The sequence below is a fragment of the Nyctibius grandis genome, chromosome 7, assembly GCF_013368605.1.
Source record: "Nyctibius grandis isolate bNycGra1 chromosome 7, bNycGra1.pri, whole genome shotgun sequence".
Classification (NCBI taxonomy): Eukaryota; Metazoa; Chordata; class Aves; order Nyctibiiformes; family Nyctibiidae; genus Nyctibius; species Nyctibius grandis.
Genome location: NC_090664.1, coordinates 12,848,739 through 12,867,276, shown reverse-complemented (window position 1 = coordinate 12,867,276; position 18,538 = coordinate 12,848,739). Strand labels below are relative to the sequence as shown.

The following is an 18,538-nucleotide window of genomic DNA, read 5'->3' as shown; positions in this document are numbered from 1 at the left end:
TTTGGTTATTCAGAAATAAAATCTTTTGATATGTGTATTTAAGAGAGAGTTTATTTGAAATTTATCTGGTAGAAAGGGAGAAATCTCACATAAACTGAAAACAAATGAAATGCTTTGCATCTGGTCAGCCCAAAGTGATTAAGCTTTTTTTACAGTCACAATATTTTAAAACCTTTGATACTTCATTTGCAAGTTTCTATAAAATTTAGACCATTTAAATGTTTACATTGTCGTTCTTGCAAGAGAATAGCACCATTACAGCGTTGGTGCATATATCACAATAGCGACATGTACCATTGAATGCGACCACCTTGTCAATGAATTTGATCTGATGGCTATAATATTTAATAATTGCCACCGATAATTCTTCTATTGATTACTTTCTTGCTTCTTTAATCTGGGTTACATTTTTGTTTCTCAATAGCCAAGAGGTTAACCTCCGTTTCCTCCCCTTCCCTCTCTTCCTCCTTTCCCCCTTTCTCCTTTGTTTTCTTTCAAGATCAGTTGGTGAAATGTCTAAAGAAATAAACATGTTTTTAATTCTTTCTTAAGAAAATAAGATGACCTAGTAGTTTGGGAATGTTGCTTTTGTTAACAGCTTCTCTTTTTATATGCTACTCATTACAATTTTGTCTAATGCAAACAGTAATTTATAGAGAAAAACATACAATAGGTAATTTGAGAGACTTCCTGATTTTTTTGTAAAGTCAGTACCAGTGAAGGGCTGAAGCAGTTGATCCTGGTGCCAGTTGTCCCTTCTTTACCAGCAGCAGGCATTTAGAAATGATTAGTAGATCTGTGCCAGGCCCATTTATAACTCAGATATAGATTTCTTTTTATGCTTCCAAGGAGATGAGTACTACTTAGTCGTGTTCCATATCCTCAGTGTCTAAGGCTGATGTATTTTATACCTAGACAAATAATTTTTTCTTTTCTGTGGGAGAAAATTTCCAGGCCTGTCCAGATATGCAGTAGTACCCTCATATGCAAACCATGCACAAAGACATTTAGTATATATTTAGCATGCGTCTAAATTAGACATTGGTTAGTATTTTGCATGCTTATTTTCAGCAAAAGCTTAGTTTAGCAAAGAGAGGAATTGAACCTGAAGAGAAGCCTACACCGAGGGATAAAGTAGAAGGGCAAAAGGTAACTGACAAATAAGTGAAAAGATACAGAGCAATGAGTTAAAAATTCTTCATGACATAAGACACTGTCATTGTGGGCAATGTTTTGAAAAGGTGCCTAAGTGGCACAAATACCAAACATCAGTTTAAATGGTTGGATTTTGAGCTTCTAAAGCACATAGAAATATTATAAAATAATGACCTATATGAAATCACTGTCCCTGAAATCAGGATTTTAAAAGGGACTGTTTTTACTTATAATAAGGTCCATGGTTTGGTTAAAGTAGAATCAGGACTGTACCTGCTCTCTGAGGTTAGTTTTCTTAGTTTTCATTTTGGCTTTGGATTTACTTCTGCAATGAAAAATGTCATGCCATTTGCCCCAGAGATTTTATTGCAGTTGGGTTTTCCTCCAAATTCTGCTGCTATGACAGTGTTTTCTTACACAGAATAAACAGATGTTGGAGACAGGGGAAAAGGACATATCTTTTTCTGCACTCTGCTGTATGTGTATTCTACACTCTGCTGATCACCACTGGATCAGACTGATGGCAAAATGGATGTGCAGATCCCAAAAAGCAGACGATTCGTAGTTGTGAAGATGGCAAGGTTAAATGTATGAGTTGGCTGTGGAAACAGAATAATTGTATTATATTATATATGTCTCTATGAGAAGGAAAATTACCAATTTTTTTTCTTTTTAACTTTTGTAAACTTCAGCACTTATCTTTTAACTTAATTGAAGTGGACACAAAGTGACTCTACGCCGAGAACAGAAGCTGTGTAGACCAGACTTTCAGTCCAGCTCTGTAGGACTAAAAGGGTTTCTTGTCATTTATTTGGATACCTGAACTTGTAATTGTATTTATCAGCTCAGTGTCTGACCTTCTGAGGTTCATGAATCACTTCCCAAGTTTGACCTCAATATTATATTTTTTTCACAACCGCTTTTTTCTTAGAACTTGCAGCTGCTTAAAGAGCACACATCACTTGGAAATGCTCCATTTCTTTCATATGCATCTATATATTTAAGAGGTATCACGTTTACATTCTAGAGTTCTTCTCTAAAAAAGAAAGGTATTTTTTATTCAGAATTAAATTCAGAAATATTTCTAATCATGTGGAATATTTCTGACAGAACTGTTTAAATAATCAAAAGAAGAAACTCTGCTAAGTTAACTTTACTGCTGACTGAGCTTATTTTATTAAATCGGTGTTTTAAACTAATCTCATTTGAGTTGTTGGTTACTTCCCGCTCCTCTCTCTTCCTTCTTCAAAGTGTTTCAGTCAGAATATCTGCTGTCAGGGCACAAGAGATCCTTGTGCTGTGATGTCTGGCAGATATTAGCAGTGGTAACAAAACAAGTACAGGAATTTCAGGGTTGAAGTTTCAATTGATTCCACTGTAATAGCCAAGAGCACACCCATTCCACTGGGACAGCAGTCCTCCAGCGTGAAAGGATGAGAGGATGAGTCAGAGGAGATGGGGAAGAGAGACTTATCTTCTGGTCTAACTCCCACATCGGTTCACCACAGAAATCCTTTGAGTGCTAGGGTACAACCTTATTTTTCCAAATCTTACCTTACGAAGGAGAAACCCAGGGAGCCTCCCACTTGGAAAACCCACTGCATCGGTGGATTTCACCCCTTTTTGATTTGTAGGCCTCTCCAATTTTTTCCAATGGGACTGTGGCCTCCTGCATAATAAGAAATCCTGTGGTGACAGCAGCCTTGCTTTGCGCAGGTGCTCCAGCACTAGGCGTAGGCTGGCCAGAGCAGGTTTGAGGAGATATGTGGAATATCCATCTCTGAGGAAGAGGCATGCGACATCTCTGTAGTAGGTCGACATTATGGTGAATTTTTGCACACAGTGAGGGAAAGAGTAGGTAACGGTATGTTGGTGAAGCTGTTTGTGAAAGCTACTTCCCAGCAGCCAACAAGATATCATGCAGCCTAAAATTTGGTCACTTATGGATACTTCTGTTTTCTGGAAGACAAATACTGGGCTGATAAAGGTAGTTCTTGTCAGACTTCAGAGAGATTTGAAAGAGAAATAATAAACCCACCTTATTTCACATGATACTGAAGATGTGATCATTTTTTTTAATAATCACTCCACAACTTAATCATTTCTTTGAGAGATTTACAAATCCAATTTACATAAGCAATGCAAATGTGATGGTCTAAGAGTCTTTTTAATGAGGCAAATGTGCTCATTTATGTTCAAATCATGACAAAGAGGGGAAAAAAAACAGAAACAGGAACATCTTGTCTTTACCCATGGAAAATTTTTCGCAGTAAGGTGTTGAAAAACGGCCTTCAAACTTCCTGGGGGAGCCCTTGCCTTCCAGAGGCTTTCTGATATTTCTGATAAATTTAAAGAAAGGTGCAGACTGCGTCTCTTGTTATTAGAATCTCTTTGTTCACCAGTGTGAATAATCAGAAAACTGCAGCAACAAAATAGCAAAAACCTTCATTCTTTTGTCCTAGGTTCGGATGCTTTGATAAAAGTAAGTGATAAGTAAACACTTATGGTTTATATAGTCTCTTTAAAAAATCAGTATTTTAACTAAGCTGGTTTTATTTCTGTCGCTTGTGGCGTTCTGAATATACTAGTTAAGTAATCATTGAGAATTATCTTTATTTATTACAGTGTGTGGGACCGATAGCAGATACTCCTTTTGTTAATTACTTTAAGGGATTGCATATTGAAATGTAGAGGTGCAAAATTTTCATTCAGTAGCTGAGTATGTGTCCATTATCTGGCTGAGTGACATAAAAATTCTGTGGTTCAGTTGTTCCTTCATAGAAGATTCATCTGACAAATATTTTCCTAAAGTGGCGTTCCATCATCAGTGCCACTCTCTCTCAGGTGGCGTTTCGTCAGGAAGTGTCACTATCGGAAGAAGGAGTAGGACCCTATCCTTCCACTGAAACATGAGCAAAACAGTGGATGAAAAGACCTGGAAGAAAATACTCTTCAGCACAACAGAAGACTGCTATAGACGCATCAGCCAGTGCCTCAGTATAGTTAATACCATATTAAGCACAGTGACAGCTATATTCAGTTCTGTGTTTTGGCAGAATAAGATCGACCTTTATTGCGTGGAAGTCTGAGGCCAACCCTAATATTCTGTATTTGGTATTTTTGGAATTATTGTTTGTGTGCTATGGAGGAAAGTGCAGACAATTTTCCAGTAAGTTATTCTTGCTCATCAGTTTTTATTCTTGATGAATGAGGATGCTTCAGACCATAAATCTTTCACTGGTCCAGGCTAACCGTTTTCTCTCCTGGGCTGCTAGCCAGCATAATTTTGTAGGGAGGAATTACACAACTTGATGAAAAAGAAGTAAATAGCCCTCTGTTAGCAGCTATTTGAAATAGCAGCTGTTTCAGGCTCTTCAGCAATGGGAGATATTAGCAATATTACTGGGCAAACTGTAGGTGTGTACCATATGCACATATTGCCGCACACTGTCATCTTTGTCTAATGGGAAACTTTCATTTCCTGGCAAATGTGATAGTGATATTTATAGCGGTCACTGATGAAGTACTTGAACAGATTCTGGTAATCTGTCACCACACAGCATGGATATGGAGCATGGATAAGGAGATGAGTGTCTAGCCTTTCATATTTTGTACTCGCCAGGCCCACAATGATGTCCCTTATTCCTTATACCAATAATATGTAATGGACATGATGCTAATACATAGTATGTGAACGGAGTATGTGCAGTTCGTCTGCATGCAGCCACATGCAGATCACAGATCTGGGGCTTGATGGGGTTGGAGAGCAAGCTGAGGGTCTGTGCACAACCATGTGCTCAAATATCTGTGAGACAAGTAACTGAAAGCAGCGTAAATGTGTGTTTGCAGGTCTCCCCTGGACACTGAGCGCTGTTAGGGCTGCGGTGGAAGAACTGCTGCAATTCATCCTTTCTGCACCCTCATACTTATTTATGTCAAAGAAACTAAAATAAGAGCAGTTGTTAATTTTCCTCTTTCCTCCCAGCTCTCCCTCCCTCTCTGCAACTTTGTCCCCAGGTCACACTAATGCGAGCTGTGGGATATAGTGAGCTCTGATACTGGCAACTCTAAGGACCATTAGATCTAGAAACTCCTTTATTTAGGAAGCTTGGATCTCTCCTTTCCCAAGGGGTTATAAGGGGTTTTTTTCTTAGTCTTGAGTAGACATGTGATGAGATGTTAAAAAGTCAACACCTTGATTTATAGAGAATATCTTAAGTTACTTTTGAGTTTTTTAAAAATTGTTAGAACTAATTTTTCTGTCCCTCTAGGGCTTGCACATACTATTTAAGTTGACTTTACCAGCACAGGAATATAAAAAGAGAGCAATAACAAATTTTACATGTGTTGAAAAGAGAAAGGAAAATAGAAGAGGATTTTTTTCCCTAAAATGTATTGCATTCAAAAAAATGTTCATGATATTAAAGTTTTATTGGCTTCTTTTGGAATGAACTGCATATCTTTCCATTAGTAATTAATGCAACCTTACCAAACAATATAATATGCTGAGAATGTATAAGACTATAAAACCAAGTTAAGCAGATCATCCCTTATGATTTTCTAAGCTAATTTATTTTTTATGTCGAAATTAACAGTGGTTGGGATCACCCTAAATGTGATTCTTTGACATTTTAAACTTGCAGAAATAGCCATTTTTATTTTTCTTTTCCTTAAATGAAAAGAATTTTTTTAAAAAGCCATGTGTTCTTGGCCTTAGTCTCCTGAATTATCCTTTGCTTGGGAGATAGTACGTATTTTATTAAAACAATGGTATTTTCAATAAGCAAAGCATTTGCTCTAGCATCTGCTTAAAAGAATAATGAAAAAAATATTCAAATATAATAATGACATGAACTTTTTTTTTGGCTGCATAAAGTAGTGTGAAGCCTACCCTTTCAGATCAGAAATTAGACCTCTAGAAACTTGGACCATCTCCTCTTAGACGACTGTGCAGCTGCCGGGCTAACCTGGCTCTTCCAGAAGTGCTGCCCGCTCGTCGCCAGAGCTTTTACCCTGGCTTCTCACCTGCCTGCATGGGAGCCAGCCAAGCCCAAACGCTTTCCTGACCTGTCTGAGCAGCCATCTGGAAGGGGGCAGATGCCATTATTTGAAAGTACTTTGGTAGATGGGTCCAGGGGCATGAAAATCTCCCACCAGAAGTGCAGACCCTGCCACGTGGTTGGTAAAGCACCTGTCCTTGAAGCAAATGCTTTTGTCTCCTGTCTCAAACAGTGAGCATATGGTCTGTATGACAAGCGGAGAGAAATACAGTGCCTTGGGGTGGGATGGTGCCATGGAGCATTTTTCAGCTGCTCCCAAAGGGAAAGCAGCACCTTGAGTAATGGGGGTCCTCTCCTCTCTCCTTCTAGCCTTGCACAAAGGGAGATGTCTTCCAATCTCCTGATAGTGTCTTACATTGGCAAGTATTTCACAAAGGGAGGGGGAAAAAAATAAGGAAGACAAAAAGTCAAAGCAAATGCAGTATGTGGGAGGAGAGATTGTCAGTCCCATGTCTAAAAGTAAATGCTGGGGAAAAAGCTGGTCCTTCCCGCATGGCCCCGACTGCTGTCTTGGAGCACAGGGTGGAGCAGGAAATTCAGTCTCGAGCCCTGCTCTCTCCTGACTTTCCTGCAGTACCTGTGGATGTGTCTGCTAATGGTGGTGGTGGTGACGGTTGTTAACTGGACGCTGTTTTGATACTGCCAAATCCTTTCGCACAGGTCACCATCTGCTTGGTGGTGAACAGCAGCTGAAAGGCTCTGTGTAGCCCATTAACAAATTCTTTTGCTGTCCAGACCTCTGAAGTATTTTAAAAGCCATGTTTAAAAGCTCAAGCACCTTCTTTTTTTTTTTTTTTTGGTCTTTTCCGCTTCACAGCGCACTTTTTGTTTCTTGTCTCATGGTAATGAATTAACTGTAAGTACGAGTGACAGCCTGGGGAAGTGGTAGACTGGGCTCACGCAGGGTGTAAGCTTTGTAGGAAAGATGAGACTCCTTCCTGAGAAGCCCTTGTGAAGTTGGCTTTAGAATGTTTACCAACTACCTGTCTCGCAGGCAACAGCAGGATTTGGCCCTGTCTTGTTATAGTGAACAATTGGGTGTAAATGCATTGATCTCAGTGGAGTTATTAACTGATAGTGGTGTAACAAAAACACTGATTGGCCCAAATGTTATGGAGAGATGACAAGCAACAAACTGAACAGATCCGTTTCTCAGAGATCTCTGAGGCAGGTGAGGTAGCCAATCTGTCTGTGCTGCTTTGGGCCATCTGAGCTTCCCTGGAGAATTTAGATTTCCATCTAAGTTGCATTCAGTTTTTATTCATATTGGCTTAGAATATGTTTAACATTTTTTTTCTTTTTTTTTTTTTCTGCAGTAATAGTAAAAATCTGTTTTTCTTCCCTAACTATGTGCAGGCTGGCATGGCTTTGACTTACGATCCAACAGCTGCTATACAGAACGGGTAAGGAATGCATGTTTTCTTCTGCCTTTTTAAAAATTATTTCAAATATCATCTTCAGTTTTCTCTCTCTGTGGTGAAACTTATTCAGAAGCAAAGTCACTCAGTCATATTTTGTCTGAAGTATGTAATGCTATATTGTCAAGTTGTTCTTCTAGTTTCCCTTATGTTTTTACAACCTCTTGTTTGTAATATCCATTTGAATGGGAAGTTGTTTTTCTTAATAGTTTCCATCTCTATTTGGCAAATGCTAGTGGATGTTTTTTTAAGCTCTCTCTGTCATGAAATGGAAACCAGTAAAATTTCCCTTTACTGACTTAGCTTTTGTTAAAATAATCATCAAAGATTCCAGCATATTTTGGATAATAGAGCTGTTACTTCATCTGGGGTTCTCTCTACAGGCTGGCTGGCTTCCATGGCATTGTCTGAATAGAAGTGCCAAACAGGGAGAAGGCCTTAAATTAGTGTGTAAGCAGATGGGATTTAAGAGTAAAATTCTGAGCAACGCTCTTCTTCATTTCTCAACTACCATTTGCGACACAAAGAATTGTAACTTTTTTCAAATTTAGCAGAGAAATTACATCATCATATTATTTACCTGCATGATTGCATTTCCAGTTATTTCATGAGATGGAAAAACAGCCTTGAAATCTAGCTATCCTTTCAGACAGGTTAACAACAATTTGAAGAGAAGCAGGAGGTTTGGCCCTGAACTCTTTGGCAGTCCTCTTTGATCAGAGAGATGTTTGATATGGTTATCAAATTCCACGCATACTCCTGTCTGCGTTCTCCAGATGAAGAGGAGAATGTGTTGATATAGACGAGAATGGGTTTATTTGTTAAATACTTGTTAGGGCACTGGCAGTTGGAGCATTTAGAAAAAAAAAATAACATTCCCAGTAGCTTTAAAACAAATCTATAATAATAGTATATTTTGCTTAATTGCCCTTTATGAACAGTAGCTTTGTAGGACTCATGATATACCCATGTTGTGGAGGAAGCAGCCAAACGAGAGCAACTCAGAAAAAAGAGGAGTTTTTCAGAGTTGTGATTTCAGAATCCTCTGGTTCTGTTTCCCTGTTCTGACCTCCCAAAAGAGTCTTTCTTCTCTATCGTCATACTTTTCAGCTGGTAACACATTATAGGCTATAAATAAAACTATTACTAGTTCATAATCTACCAGTGATTCATCCGGACAACTGGCTTTTATTTCAAAGGAATTCCTGCATGTCAGTTGTGTGAATGTCTTGGAAACTGTAATTTGAATGATCCTTTGAGATTAATATCATTTTACTTCAAGAATATTTTTTTTTAAATTATGAAAGTTATCTCAGAATCAGACATTATTTGTATCAGGGAGTACCCATACTGCTCAGGTGTTCAGGCTGCTCAGATGGGTTGGTCACTCAGTTGTTTGAACATGCTGTCACTGATCATTGGGAAAAGAAATAGTACCCAATGGAGAATTTTAGCTCTGCAGTTTTTTAAATGTTCTTTTATTTGTAAAGCATGAAATAAACTATGACACTAGGTATCTCTCTGAGAGTGACAATTAATTACTGCTCTGACATATCTCTTCTTTCTAGAGTGTCAAAATATTTTCAATTTAATCAGGACAAAACCATCTCATTCGAAATGCTCTTATGGTGCTATCTTGATTGTATGCAGTATCAATGAGAAGAAGCTCTTACTATGCAGAAAAATTGATTTGTCTCCCAAAAGTTACACAGCTGTTGTTCCATCCTTTGGTTGCATCTTTAAAATGCTGTCACCTGAAGATCACCAGGACCCTTTGGTTACATATTTTCTTTTTACCTCCCCAGGCATTCACTTGATAGTCTCTACATATCCTGTAGTTATAAATTTTTACTATTTTTCATAAGCCTCTTTACTTGCAAGTACAATAAAAATCTAGCTCATGGGTTTTATTTTAGCTAAGTCCGTGAAAGCCTTGATGCTTTGCTTGTAAAATGTGCAAATGCGATTTGTTGCTCACTGACACAAGATACGGGTATCATAGCAGGTGTGCGGCCATGGTGAAAGTGAGGTAAAGGCTCTTAAACACCATGAAGTAAAACAGGTCAACTTAATTGTCAGTGAAGGAGTGTTAGGCAAACACATTGTTCTTCCTCACAGTGAGGGTGGTCTGGAAGTGAGCACAAAGCTGCTGCTTGCAGCCCCCTTTGTGTTGATGGGGTGCCCATACCCACCCTGTGGGTAAAATGCTGCATAATACTTTGGCAGTAAGGTGGAGCAAGCTGTTAAGGTTTGCATGGAGCAATGTTACCCAAAGGTCTGCAAAACAAAGACCGCTTCCTTGTAGCAGGCCTATTTGATGCCGTCAGGTTAAGCAGGTGTTGACCCTGCACACAGCTCAGGACTTGTTATGTGCTGTGATAAGCATGAGTCGCTCAGTCCTTTGGGTGACCACCAGCATGGAGCTTAGTGAACTGAGGGTGGAGATGGGAAACGTAAAGCTTCAGGTGAGGTATGAATTACCAATAAAAACAATAAAAAGAAAGATTGACTGCACATGCTGGCATCTATTAGAGTCCTTTACAGGATTGATAGGTGCGTTTTGATGCAAGTTGCTAAGTCTCTGCAGGATTATATGGAGGATAGAAACCTACTAGAGAGACGTGTCTCTGCAGGTGTCACAGGGTGGTATTTAAAATTCCCAACTCCTTCAAAGGCTTGGATTATATTAGGTTTTCAGTTGGAGCATAACCAAACCTCAAGGGAAGAATCTGAACTCTTATATGTTGTCCAGATGAAAGGGTGGGTTCTCATTGCTCATGGTGTAGTACTATCACTTTTATTACTGTATAGCAGTGTGTTTGCCTTGAAAATCTATAGCAGGAATAAAACAAAAGAGAGAGAGAGAAGCTTTCACTAAAAATAGCTAAGGTTTTTTCCCCACAAAGGAATAGATAATTTTCTTCTCCGTATATTACGTTGTAAAGCTTGATTCCCCATTTCATTATATTGTTTTTATGCCCATGTAACTGTTTAAGCATCCAGTGGAGTTACATCAGCGTAAAACTGGTATAATAGAGTGGAGAATTCAGCCCGTGGTGTACCATAGCATTGCAGTATGAGTTACTGAAGACGTGGTAAGCACACACTTCAGTAGATAAGCTCTTTTCCCCTCCCAATCCCTCTATGCCTTTTTTCTTTTATAATCAGCTTTTTCTGAATCGCATTTACAAAGGTACTCAGGTTTTGTTTTGGGGAGTAGTGTGCCTGTTGTAATATGCTATTGATTTTTCAATTTGTGGTATTAATATTGTTTTAGTGGTTTAAAGCACTCTGTATACAAAGAACAAAATAGAGCTCTTGTACTTGCACTGTAAGGATGCTCATTTAAAATGTTCCTGAGGCTTGAGTCCTCCTGGCCATTTGACTAAGATTGCGATGTACTGTATCAGTTTAATATCTGATATCTGGGGGACTATACTGCGCATTTGCTGGCCAATGGGCTCAATATTCAGATAGGTCTTTTTCATCTCAAACATCTGACTCTGTGGCTTATTGCAACAGAAAATTGCTGCCTTGATAATGCTTGGTAATACTCTTACATTATGTGAGCCCCAGGATACTATTTATGAATCTAACTTTTTCAGTACTGCCTGCAGGCATGAGGCATGAGCAAATGGTGTTTATTGCAGTGCAAATAGGGTCTTGCTCTTGTGCAGATTCTGTGTGGAAGCTTGCACATTCCCCCATAGGATGGGAACCATATGGATTCTTTTTTTTAATTTTTTGGCAGGGAAATAGCGACCAGACGCTACAGATAATGCAGTCCCCAAATGCAGAGGGAGGGTTGATGGAGGAGGCGAGTATGTGCTTTGTTAAGCAACAGAAACTGTTCTTAAATAGTAGCCTGTTTGTGCCTGATGATGTATTGGGAATGTGGTTCTTTTTAACATCTCTTTAAAAAATTTTCTTTTGAGCCCTTTATAAACCCTCTTCAGGAACACCCCAGGTACATCTTTTTGCCTCCTAATGATGAGTTTTCCCTGTGCTTACAGAATCCAGGCATGCTGAAAAGGTCTATTTTTAATACAAGGGCAAGGTCCATTTTGCCTCGTCCCTGCCACCTGCCTTTCTACATTGTTGCTTCTAGCAAAGCAATCGCAGCTGAGGAGCAGGGACACTGGCTCGCACCTGCGAAAAAAGGCATGGGCCAATATAAGGATGCAAACTGCATTTGCGGAAAATGCAGCTGAGCCTTTTGGAGAGCTTCACCCACAGGTGAACTACCACAACGCCTACAGCTCTGAAAGTACAGTACCAGATACTGTACCTTTTAATGCCAGGAGACTTGGGGGCGTAATTGAACAATATATCTGAAATGAGTCAAAACCAGTATATAGCCTCTTACCACTCCTCTTTCCAATGTACATATTCTGATGACTGAGGATCCTGTATTCCCTTGGACTTACCTACAACGTGCATCTTCCACCTCATGTCATCTCTCCCTGAGCCTAAAGAAAAAAGAAAAGGAAAGCCTAAGATCAAATATGGCAAGGTCAGCAGCGGCAGATCTTGTTGGGATGCTCTAGGGTTTACATCAGAACAGGCCACTCTTGAATTTTTGCTCCTCCTGTCTTTTATTAGGTCCCCAGCATGTCATTTGTGCCAATTACATATTAGGATATTAGCCTATTTGTATGTAAAGGGAATTTGGGGAGATGCCTCCGTGTCCCATGGGTGAGAGCATGTTGAACCCTCTTTGTGAGCGGGCCCTGCCAGGGCAGTGCATGGCTCCAGCACTGTGACAGTTTGGGCATCCGACGCCTGGGGGGGCTCCATTTGAGTCTCTCCCCAGCAGGGACGCCCCTATCGTCGCCATACCACTGTACTTCACATGTGGCAGATATCTCCACATACTTTCTTTAGATCCCTTTAGGCACGAGTGACGCTGCGGCAGAAAGACAGACCTTTGTCTCTGGGTGCAAGGGATTCCTAATTGCAAGATGTTTGGCCTACAGCCTGTCACAGTGACTCAGATTGTTAAACTTGATTTATTATTATTAAAATTGAGATATATTAGCTGGATTTTCTCACGTTATCATTTGCTGCATCAAATTTCCTTCCTTTCTCTTCTTTGACGCTCCGGTGTGTGCGTTTTCACAGTATAGCTGTGTCCTGATAGTATGTTTTATTTGATGCTTATTTGAGAGCATTCCAAACTGTGACAGATAAATGGTATTGGCAGGGGTGTTGGAAAGGTTGTATTTTTTACATTACCAGAGTGTATGTTCTACAAGCTTATCTACTATTCAGATAACTACATTTCTAAGCTGAAACTGAAATGGTTAGCTGTCTGTCAAGTTCTTGGCTTAGCACACATTTTCTGTAAATTTGGTAGTATTTGCTGGGATTTATTGAAGAGTTTATTCCAAAAAGTCAGCGCTACTTCCAAAGGGAAGTTGTTTGTCCCCTGCACTCGTCTTTGTCCAAGCAGTTCATATGTGGTATGAGTATGGATGAGCATCAGTGCCAGGCTGACAGACAGAATGAGAACAGAATGAACAAAAATGTGTTGTTTTCTCAAAAGAGTTTTGTTTTTATACTGTCCTTCACTTCAAGAGGCTTATATGTATTTCTATTATAAATTTTACCTATAGAGTGAGATCAGTCTGCCATTAACTGTCTTCATTTGCCACAAGCATTTCTTGGTTCATCCACTTAGCAATAGCATAGATAAAGTGATTTGTGGTTATCCTTGGTCTGGAAGAAGACTCCTGTAACAGGGCTTAGATAACATATGCGTCATGCTAATGTCATAAATAAACCCGGCTAGTGCTGTAAAAATCCTTTCCCCTCCAATGTTGTATGAGCTTAATGTTTGATACAAGCAATGGGATACAAATGCCTCTAAGTTCTCATAATAGGATATATAAAAAATTGGACAAAGACACAGTTTTAGAATAGTCTCTTTGCGAGCATTGGAAGGGCAGATAAATGTTCCTAAAATAGCAATATATTTCTATTAAACAAAAAGTCACTCAGATGCCACCTGCTGCTTTTGGCATTTTAAAATCTTATTTGGAATAGAGAGAACAAATGATTGCTTCTCTGTCTCCCTTTCCCCTCCTAACTTCAAATGTTTCCACCCAACCTTCAAAGACGGCAGCCTGTTTTTCCGAGGCTATTGGTTGGATGAAGGCGGTGGTTATTTGAGCCTGCATCCCGAATGAATGCATCCAGTCTGAACTAGACTGATTAGTACTAAATCCAGGATGCCAGGGCGATCAGGAAATAGAGCACTTGTTTAAACACCAGTAATGATTTTTTTGTTGCATGGCTCTCATGGAAAGCTACTGTTGATTGCCTCAGCGTAGGGAGGAAAAAAACATAAAAAGGCAGGGAGTGTAATCCACTTCACTGTTAGAGAGCACATGTGCAAAATCTTCTGTTACTCATAAGATTGGTGCACGCTATATGAGAAGGATCTGCTTGGGGTTTAAATTGGACAAGAGAACACTGCACAGGAGTATGTTTCTCTCGCAGTCCAAAATATCAGCATTTTGATAGTTGTAAGACCACAAACATAAAAATCTGTCACTGTTTAAAGCTGGGCTGGGCTGGCTATTAACCAGGTGGCAGATGCTCTCTGTTAACCCTTTCCCCCCTCCCCTAAGGGAAAGGGAAAGGGAAAAGGGAGAGAGACTTATGGGTTGAAAAGTTAAAACAGTTTTAATAAACTATAATAATGAAAAAGAGTATAATAACAATAGTAATAGAAATAATCAAATATATACAAATATATACAAATATATACAAAGCCAAGACTGAGAGCTTGGAAATCCTCCTCAGGCAGAGTTGCTCCCCCCAGTACAGGCAGAGGGGAAAAGGCAGTACCTCCCCCCAGCACAGGCAGAGGGGAAAATGTCGTAGCTCTCCCCAGCACAGGCAGAGGGGAAAATGCAGTACCTCCCCTGCCATCACACCTGCAGGCTTTTAACTGGAGATTTGGCAAAGCTGGTACCAATCAGTGGGAGACAGGAGGGCCCCTCCCTCCTGGGCCCCACCTCCAGGAGGCAGTGGGTTAGTGATAAGCAGGAAAGTGAGAATGACATGTATGGGATGGAATACCTTGCCGGTCAATCCTGGGTCACCTGCCCCGTCCACTCCTCCCTGCAGGTACAACCCCCTTCGGCTCTTCACTTGTAAGCAGTGAGGAATTTAGCAGTGACCTTGGTTTCTCTAAGACTAATTGGCCTGGTTTGGGCCAAACCAGGACAACTCATAAGATTGGTGCACGCTATATGAGAAGGATCTGCATGGGGTTTAAATTGGACAAGAGAACACTGCACAGGAGTATGTTTCTCTCGCAGTCCAAAATATCAGCATTTTGATAGTTGTAAGACCACAAACATTTATTTTTTTTTTAAGCAATTTTATTTTTCTGGCTTACCATTAAAACCGAAAAAAAAAGTGCAAATGCAAAAATCTTTACAAGTACACACATATTAAGTACTTACACAATCCAACAGTAGCGATATTTTCCAAGTGATAATTTTATCAATCATCATTAAACCACGGGGAAGGAGAAGAAATATAATGTTTATTACCATCAAGCAAGAGATAGTGCAACTTTTTTTCATAGCATGCAACAGTGGAAATAAAAACAACTAAATCTGAGATTTTCAGTGCTGCCTGGGGTATTTAGACTCGACATTTCGCCAGAAGGTGGGTTTTTTGCTCTCTGCCTAGACGTATGTGAAAATTTCAGCCAGAGTATTTGTAACCATCCCTTAATAAAATAATTCAGGCATGTATATGGAATGTGTTATTCTCAGTACTGAAGCATTGAGATCTGAAAAGAAGACAGTACCGCATGTAAAAATGAAATCCTTAATATTGTCTTCGATATCGTGTAAGAAATTTCCTTTCACTAGCTAGCACTCTGGAAAATCAGCTGTCTTTGCATTTCAGATAATTCCTTCTTGTATTGTGAAGTTCTATATTGGTGCTAGTTGAAGTGAAAAAATTATGCTTTGTGTAAATATTCCTCCTCCTTTCCATTTTCAAGATCTGTTCAGTGAAGCAATCACATCTTCTTTATTGTGGTTTTGGAAATAGATGGACATAATTACCTGTGTAGACTCTTTTTGTCTTTGCCTGGGAGGCAGTGAATTAGTCAGTCAGAGCCTAGCGGTCAAAAGGGTCAAAAAATCTTGCTTTTGTTCTTTGTTTGCAGATTTTATTCCTCACCGTACAGTATTCCAACAAACCGCATGATTCCACAGACATCAATCACGCCATTCATTGCTGCTTCCCCTGTCTCTACATATCAGGTACGTCAGATTTGTGCTTGTCTACTATGTTTCCCAGTTAATTATGTTTTGGATGTGGATGAAGACTGAGCGTACACCACAGAAAATTGTGTGAGTGCTTGCGCTCTTGAGTCACACTTTAAACAAAAGGCTTTCTAGTAGTATTCAGGTATCATTTGCTGTAGGGTTTGAAGCGTTTCCTGCATTCCTTACACTAGCAATGAAAGCCACAGTAATTTTTTTCTTATTTCAATCAGCTTCTTTAGTAAACAGCATTTTGCTTCATTTCCAGTTGACAACAGCAGAAACTTGTCATTGTTATTGAAATGTTTTGTCATTTTGGCTCCCTTTCATTAGCCAAAAGTTTTTTTAAATGCGTTTTTTTATAATTTATGTTGACTGCATCGTATTGTGACCTTTTGACCCCAGCTGTATTTGCTCCAGTAACAGCATTCTTTAAAAGCACTCATTTTTATCCAATAATCCCTGACAAAGCAAGTTAGTTGAGGATAACTGTCCTCATATCCTTCTTTAGTCTCCCACATGTTTTGTCGTTCAGAATTACTCTCTTCAGCATATCCCTCACAGATCTCCGCTGGGAAATTATTGCCATACTCTGGCTTTCTGAGATGGAAGTCAAATCCAGGTTGTATAGTTTTACTATTAGCCATTCTCTGGGAACATATCACTTCACTCTGAAGCTGGTCATTGGCTATACATTTTCCCGTTTCAGTTATTTCTGTCCTATTGTTCTTAATGCTAGGGTTGGTTTGATGGGTTGGGTTTTTTGAGATGGTATGCTACTGCTTACAGGTAATTCTGGGAGGTTGTACTTATACTCACTGTTGTTTTAAACTTGATAAATTATTCTTGTCATTTTCTCTGACATTTCTTTGTTATGTGATTTTAGATGGCTATGTAAAACTTGCCCAAAAAAGTTGTTTTGATGACATAAATTCAGTAAATGGCAACACCAAAGAAATGTCAGTGCCAGAGACCTACAAGTGCAGGTTATATACACTTTTCTCCGTAGCAAAGCTGGCTTAAGAGTCATACATCCTCCCTCTTATTCTCATCACTGCTCCATGGTTCACAGTTGCTCCCTTCTGCCATCCTGCCTTGAACCATTGGATTGGTTCATGGTTTGATGCATTTGCACCAAACACATTGATTTTTTTTTTTTTTTACCCATATCATTCTTCGTAAATAGTTTGCAGTGTAAGCCCTAAGACATTTTCCCTGGCACAGAGGAGGAATTGCAAGGGTGGGAGCAATGAACAGGAGCAAACTGTGGCAGTTCTAATATATATTAACTAGTGGGGATTCATAATAGAAAATTTTGTAGTAGAAGTGTGTTTGCATGTGGTTGTGCTGGTTTTGGTTCTAGAGATTTTTCACTGAACTTGCTTTTCAACAAAAAATATACTTTTATAAACTTCAAAAAGTGTTGAGGCACACAATTATACAATTAGTTCTCACCACTTGCTTCATGAACAAAATCACAGGGCATCTGGAGAATAGGGACCTCGTAGCTTTCTCTTAGTCATCCCTGCTCATGCTCAGTCTGAGATGCTTCATGCTCATCTCTGTGAGCTCGGGGATAAGCTAGTGAGGTGCCCGCAGATGGCTGTAGCACAGCTATATTTTTCTGTGCTTCCTGTGTGTTGCGGTGCCCAGACTGATAGAAAAGGAAACTGGGATACACAGTTCTTGGGGTTGTGTCTGAGTTATGATAGTATGTGGGCCATTCAGGTTTAGCACAAGAGAGAGTGACGGCTCAGAGATGCAACCACAAATGCGCAAGAACTCTGTAGTGCATTGCATTGTTAGTAAAATTGCTATATCCATGGAATCTGTTACATGTCCGTTGTAAGGCAGAACAACAAAGACTTCGGTGAGGCATATAGATTCTGGTAGGAACAGACCCCATGATGCCGAAGGTAAGAGCTGATCCTGGGGGGTAGGGACATCTTAAGCCAGCTTTGCCATGGAAACTTGCAATTAGAATAAGCTTCAAAACTCTGACTTAGGTCTGCAGTTCTTACTGACAACGGAATAAATCATTCTGGGATCTCTGAAACTGTTATACCTTTGAAAGTTCATACAGATACTTTTGAAAATAAACTTTGAACATCTTCTGTCTCCTGCACTGTTGGTTGGATGACATGTTCATGATTATATTGATGGATGAAATGAAAAAATAGGACAACATGGAATATTGAAGACTGCTTTATGAGATAAAACGGTATAGATCATAGAAGTGGTGAAATCGCTCAGACTTCTGTCTTTGGTAGAAAACATTATCAAATGAGATTTGAAAGCTTTTTCCTTTGTCTAACTTTATGAAGCATAAATGAATTTTGCATTGAGTTACATGACTTAAGTCTTTTGCCAAAATTAGCTCCGTAATAGATACGTAATAGCTCCGTATAGTTGTAATAGAAAGAATATTTTCAAGTAAATCATTTAGTTCTGTTTTAAACTTTTCTATGCTAATTAAAAGTATTTGATATGCAGGTCCAGAGTACTTCATGGATGCCTCACCCGCCATATGTTATGCAACCAACAGTAAGTGGACACTTGCTTATATCCAGCTAAAAGTGCTTACACTGTAGCCTCGCTCTGCTTGTCAGCC

General features: G+C 39.4%; 1 protein-coding gene across 1 annotated transcript in view; it reads left to right on the top strand.

Moving 5' to 3' along the window:
* Positions 1–18,538, top strand: part of RBMS3 (RNA binding motif single stranded interacting protein 3) — a 740,391-nt gene that overhangs the window by 660,504 nt on the left and 61,349 nt on the right. Inside the window, 3 exon segments of the mRNA XM_068404577.1 lie at positions 7,572–7,618; positions 15,828–15,924; positions 18,421–18,471. Of these exon segments, the coding sequence (XP_068260678.1) occupies positions 7,572–7,618; positions 15,828–15,924; positions 18,421–18,471 (195 nt within the window).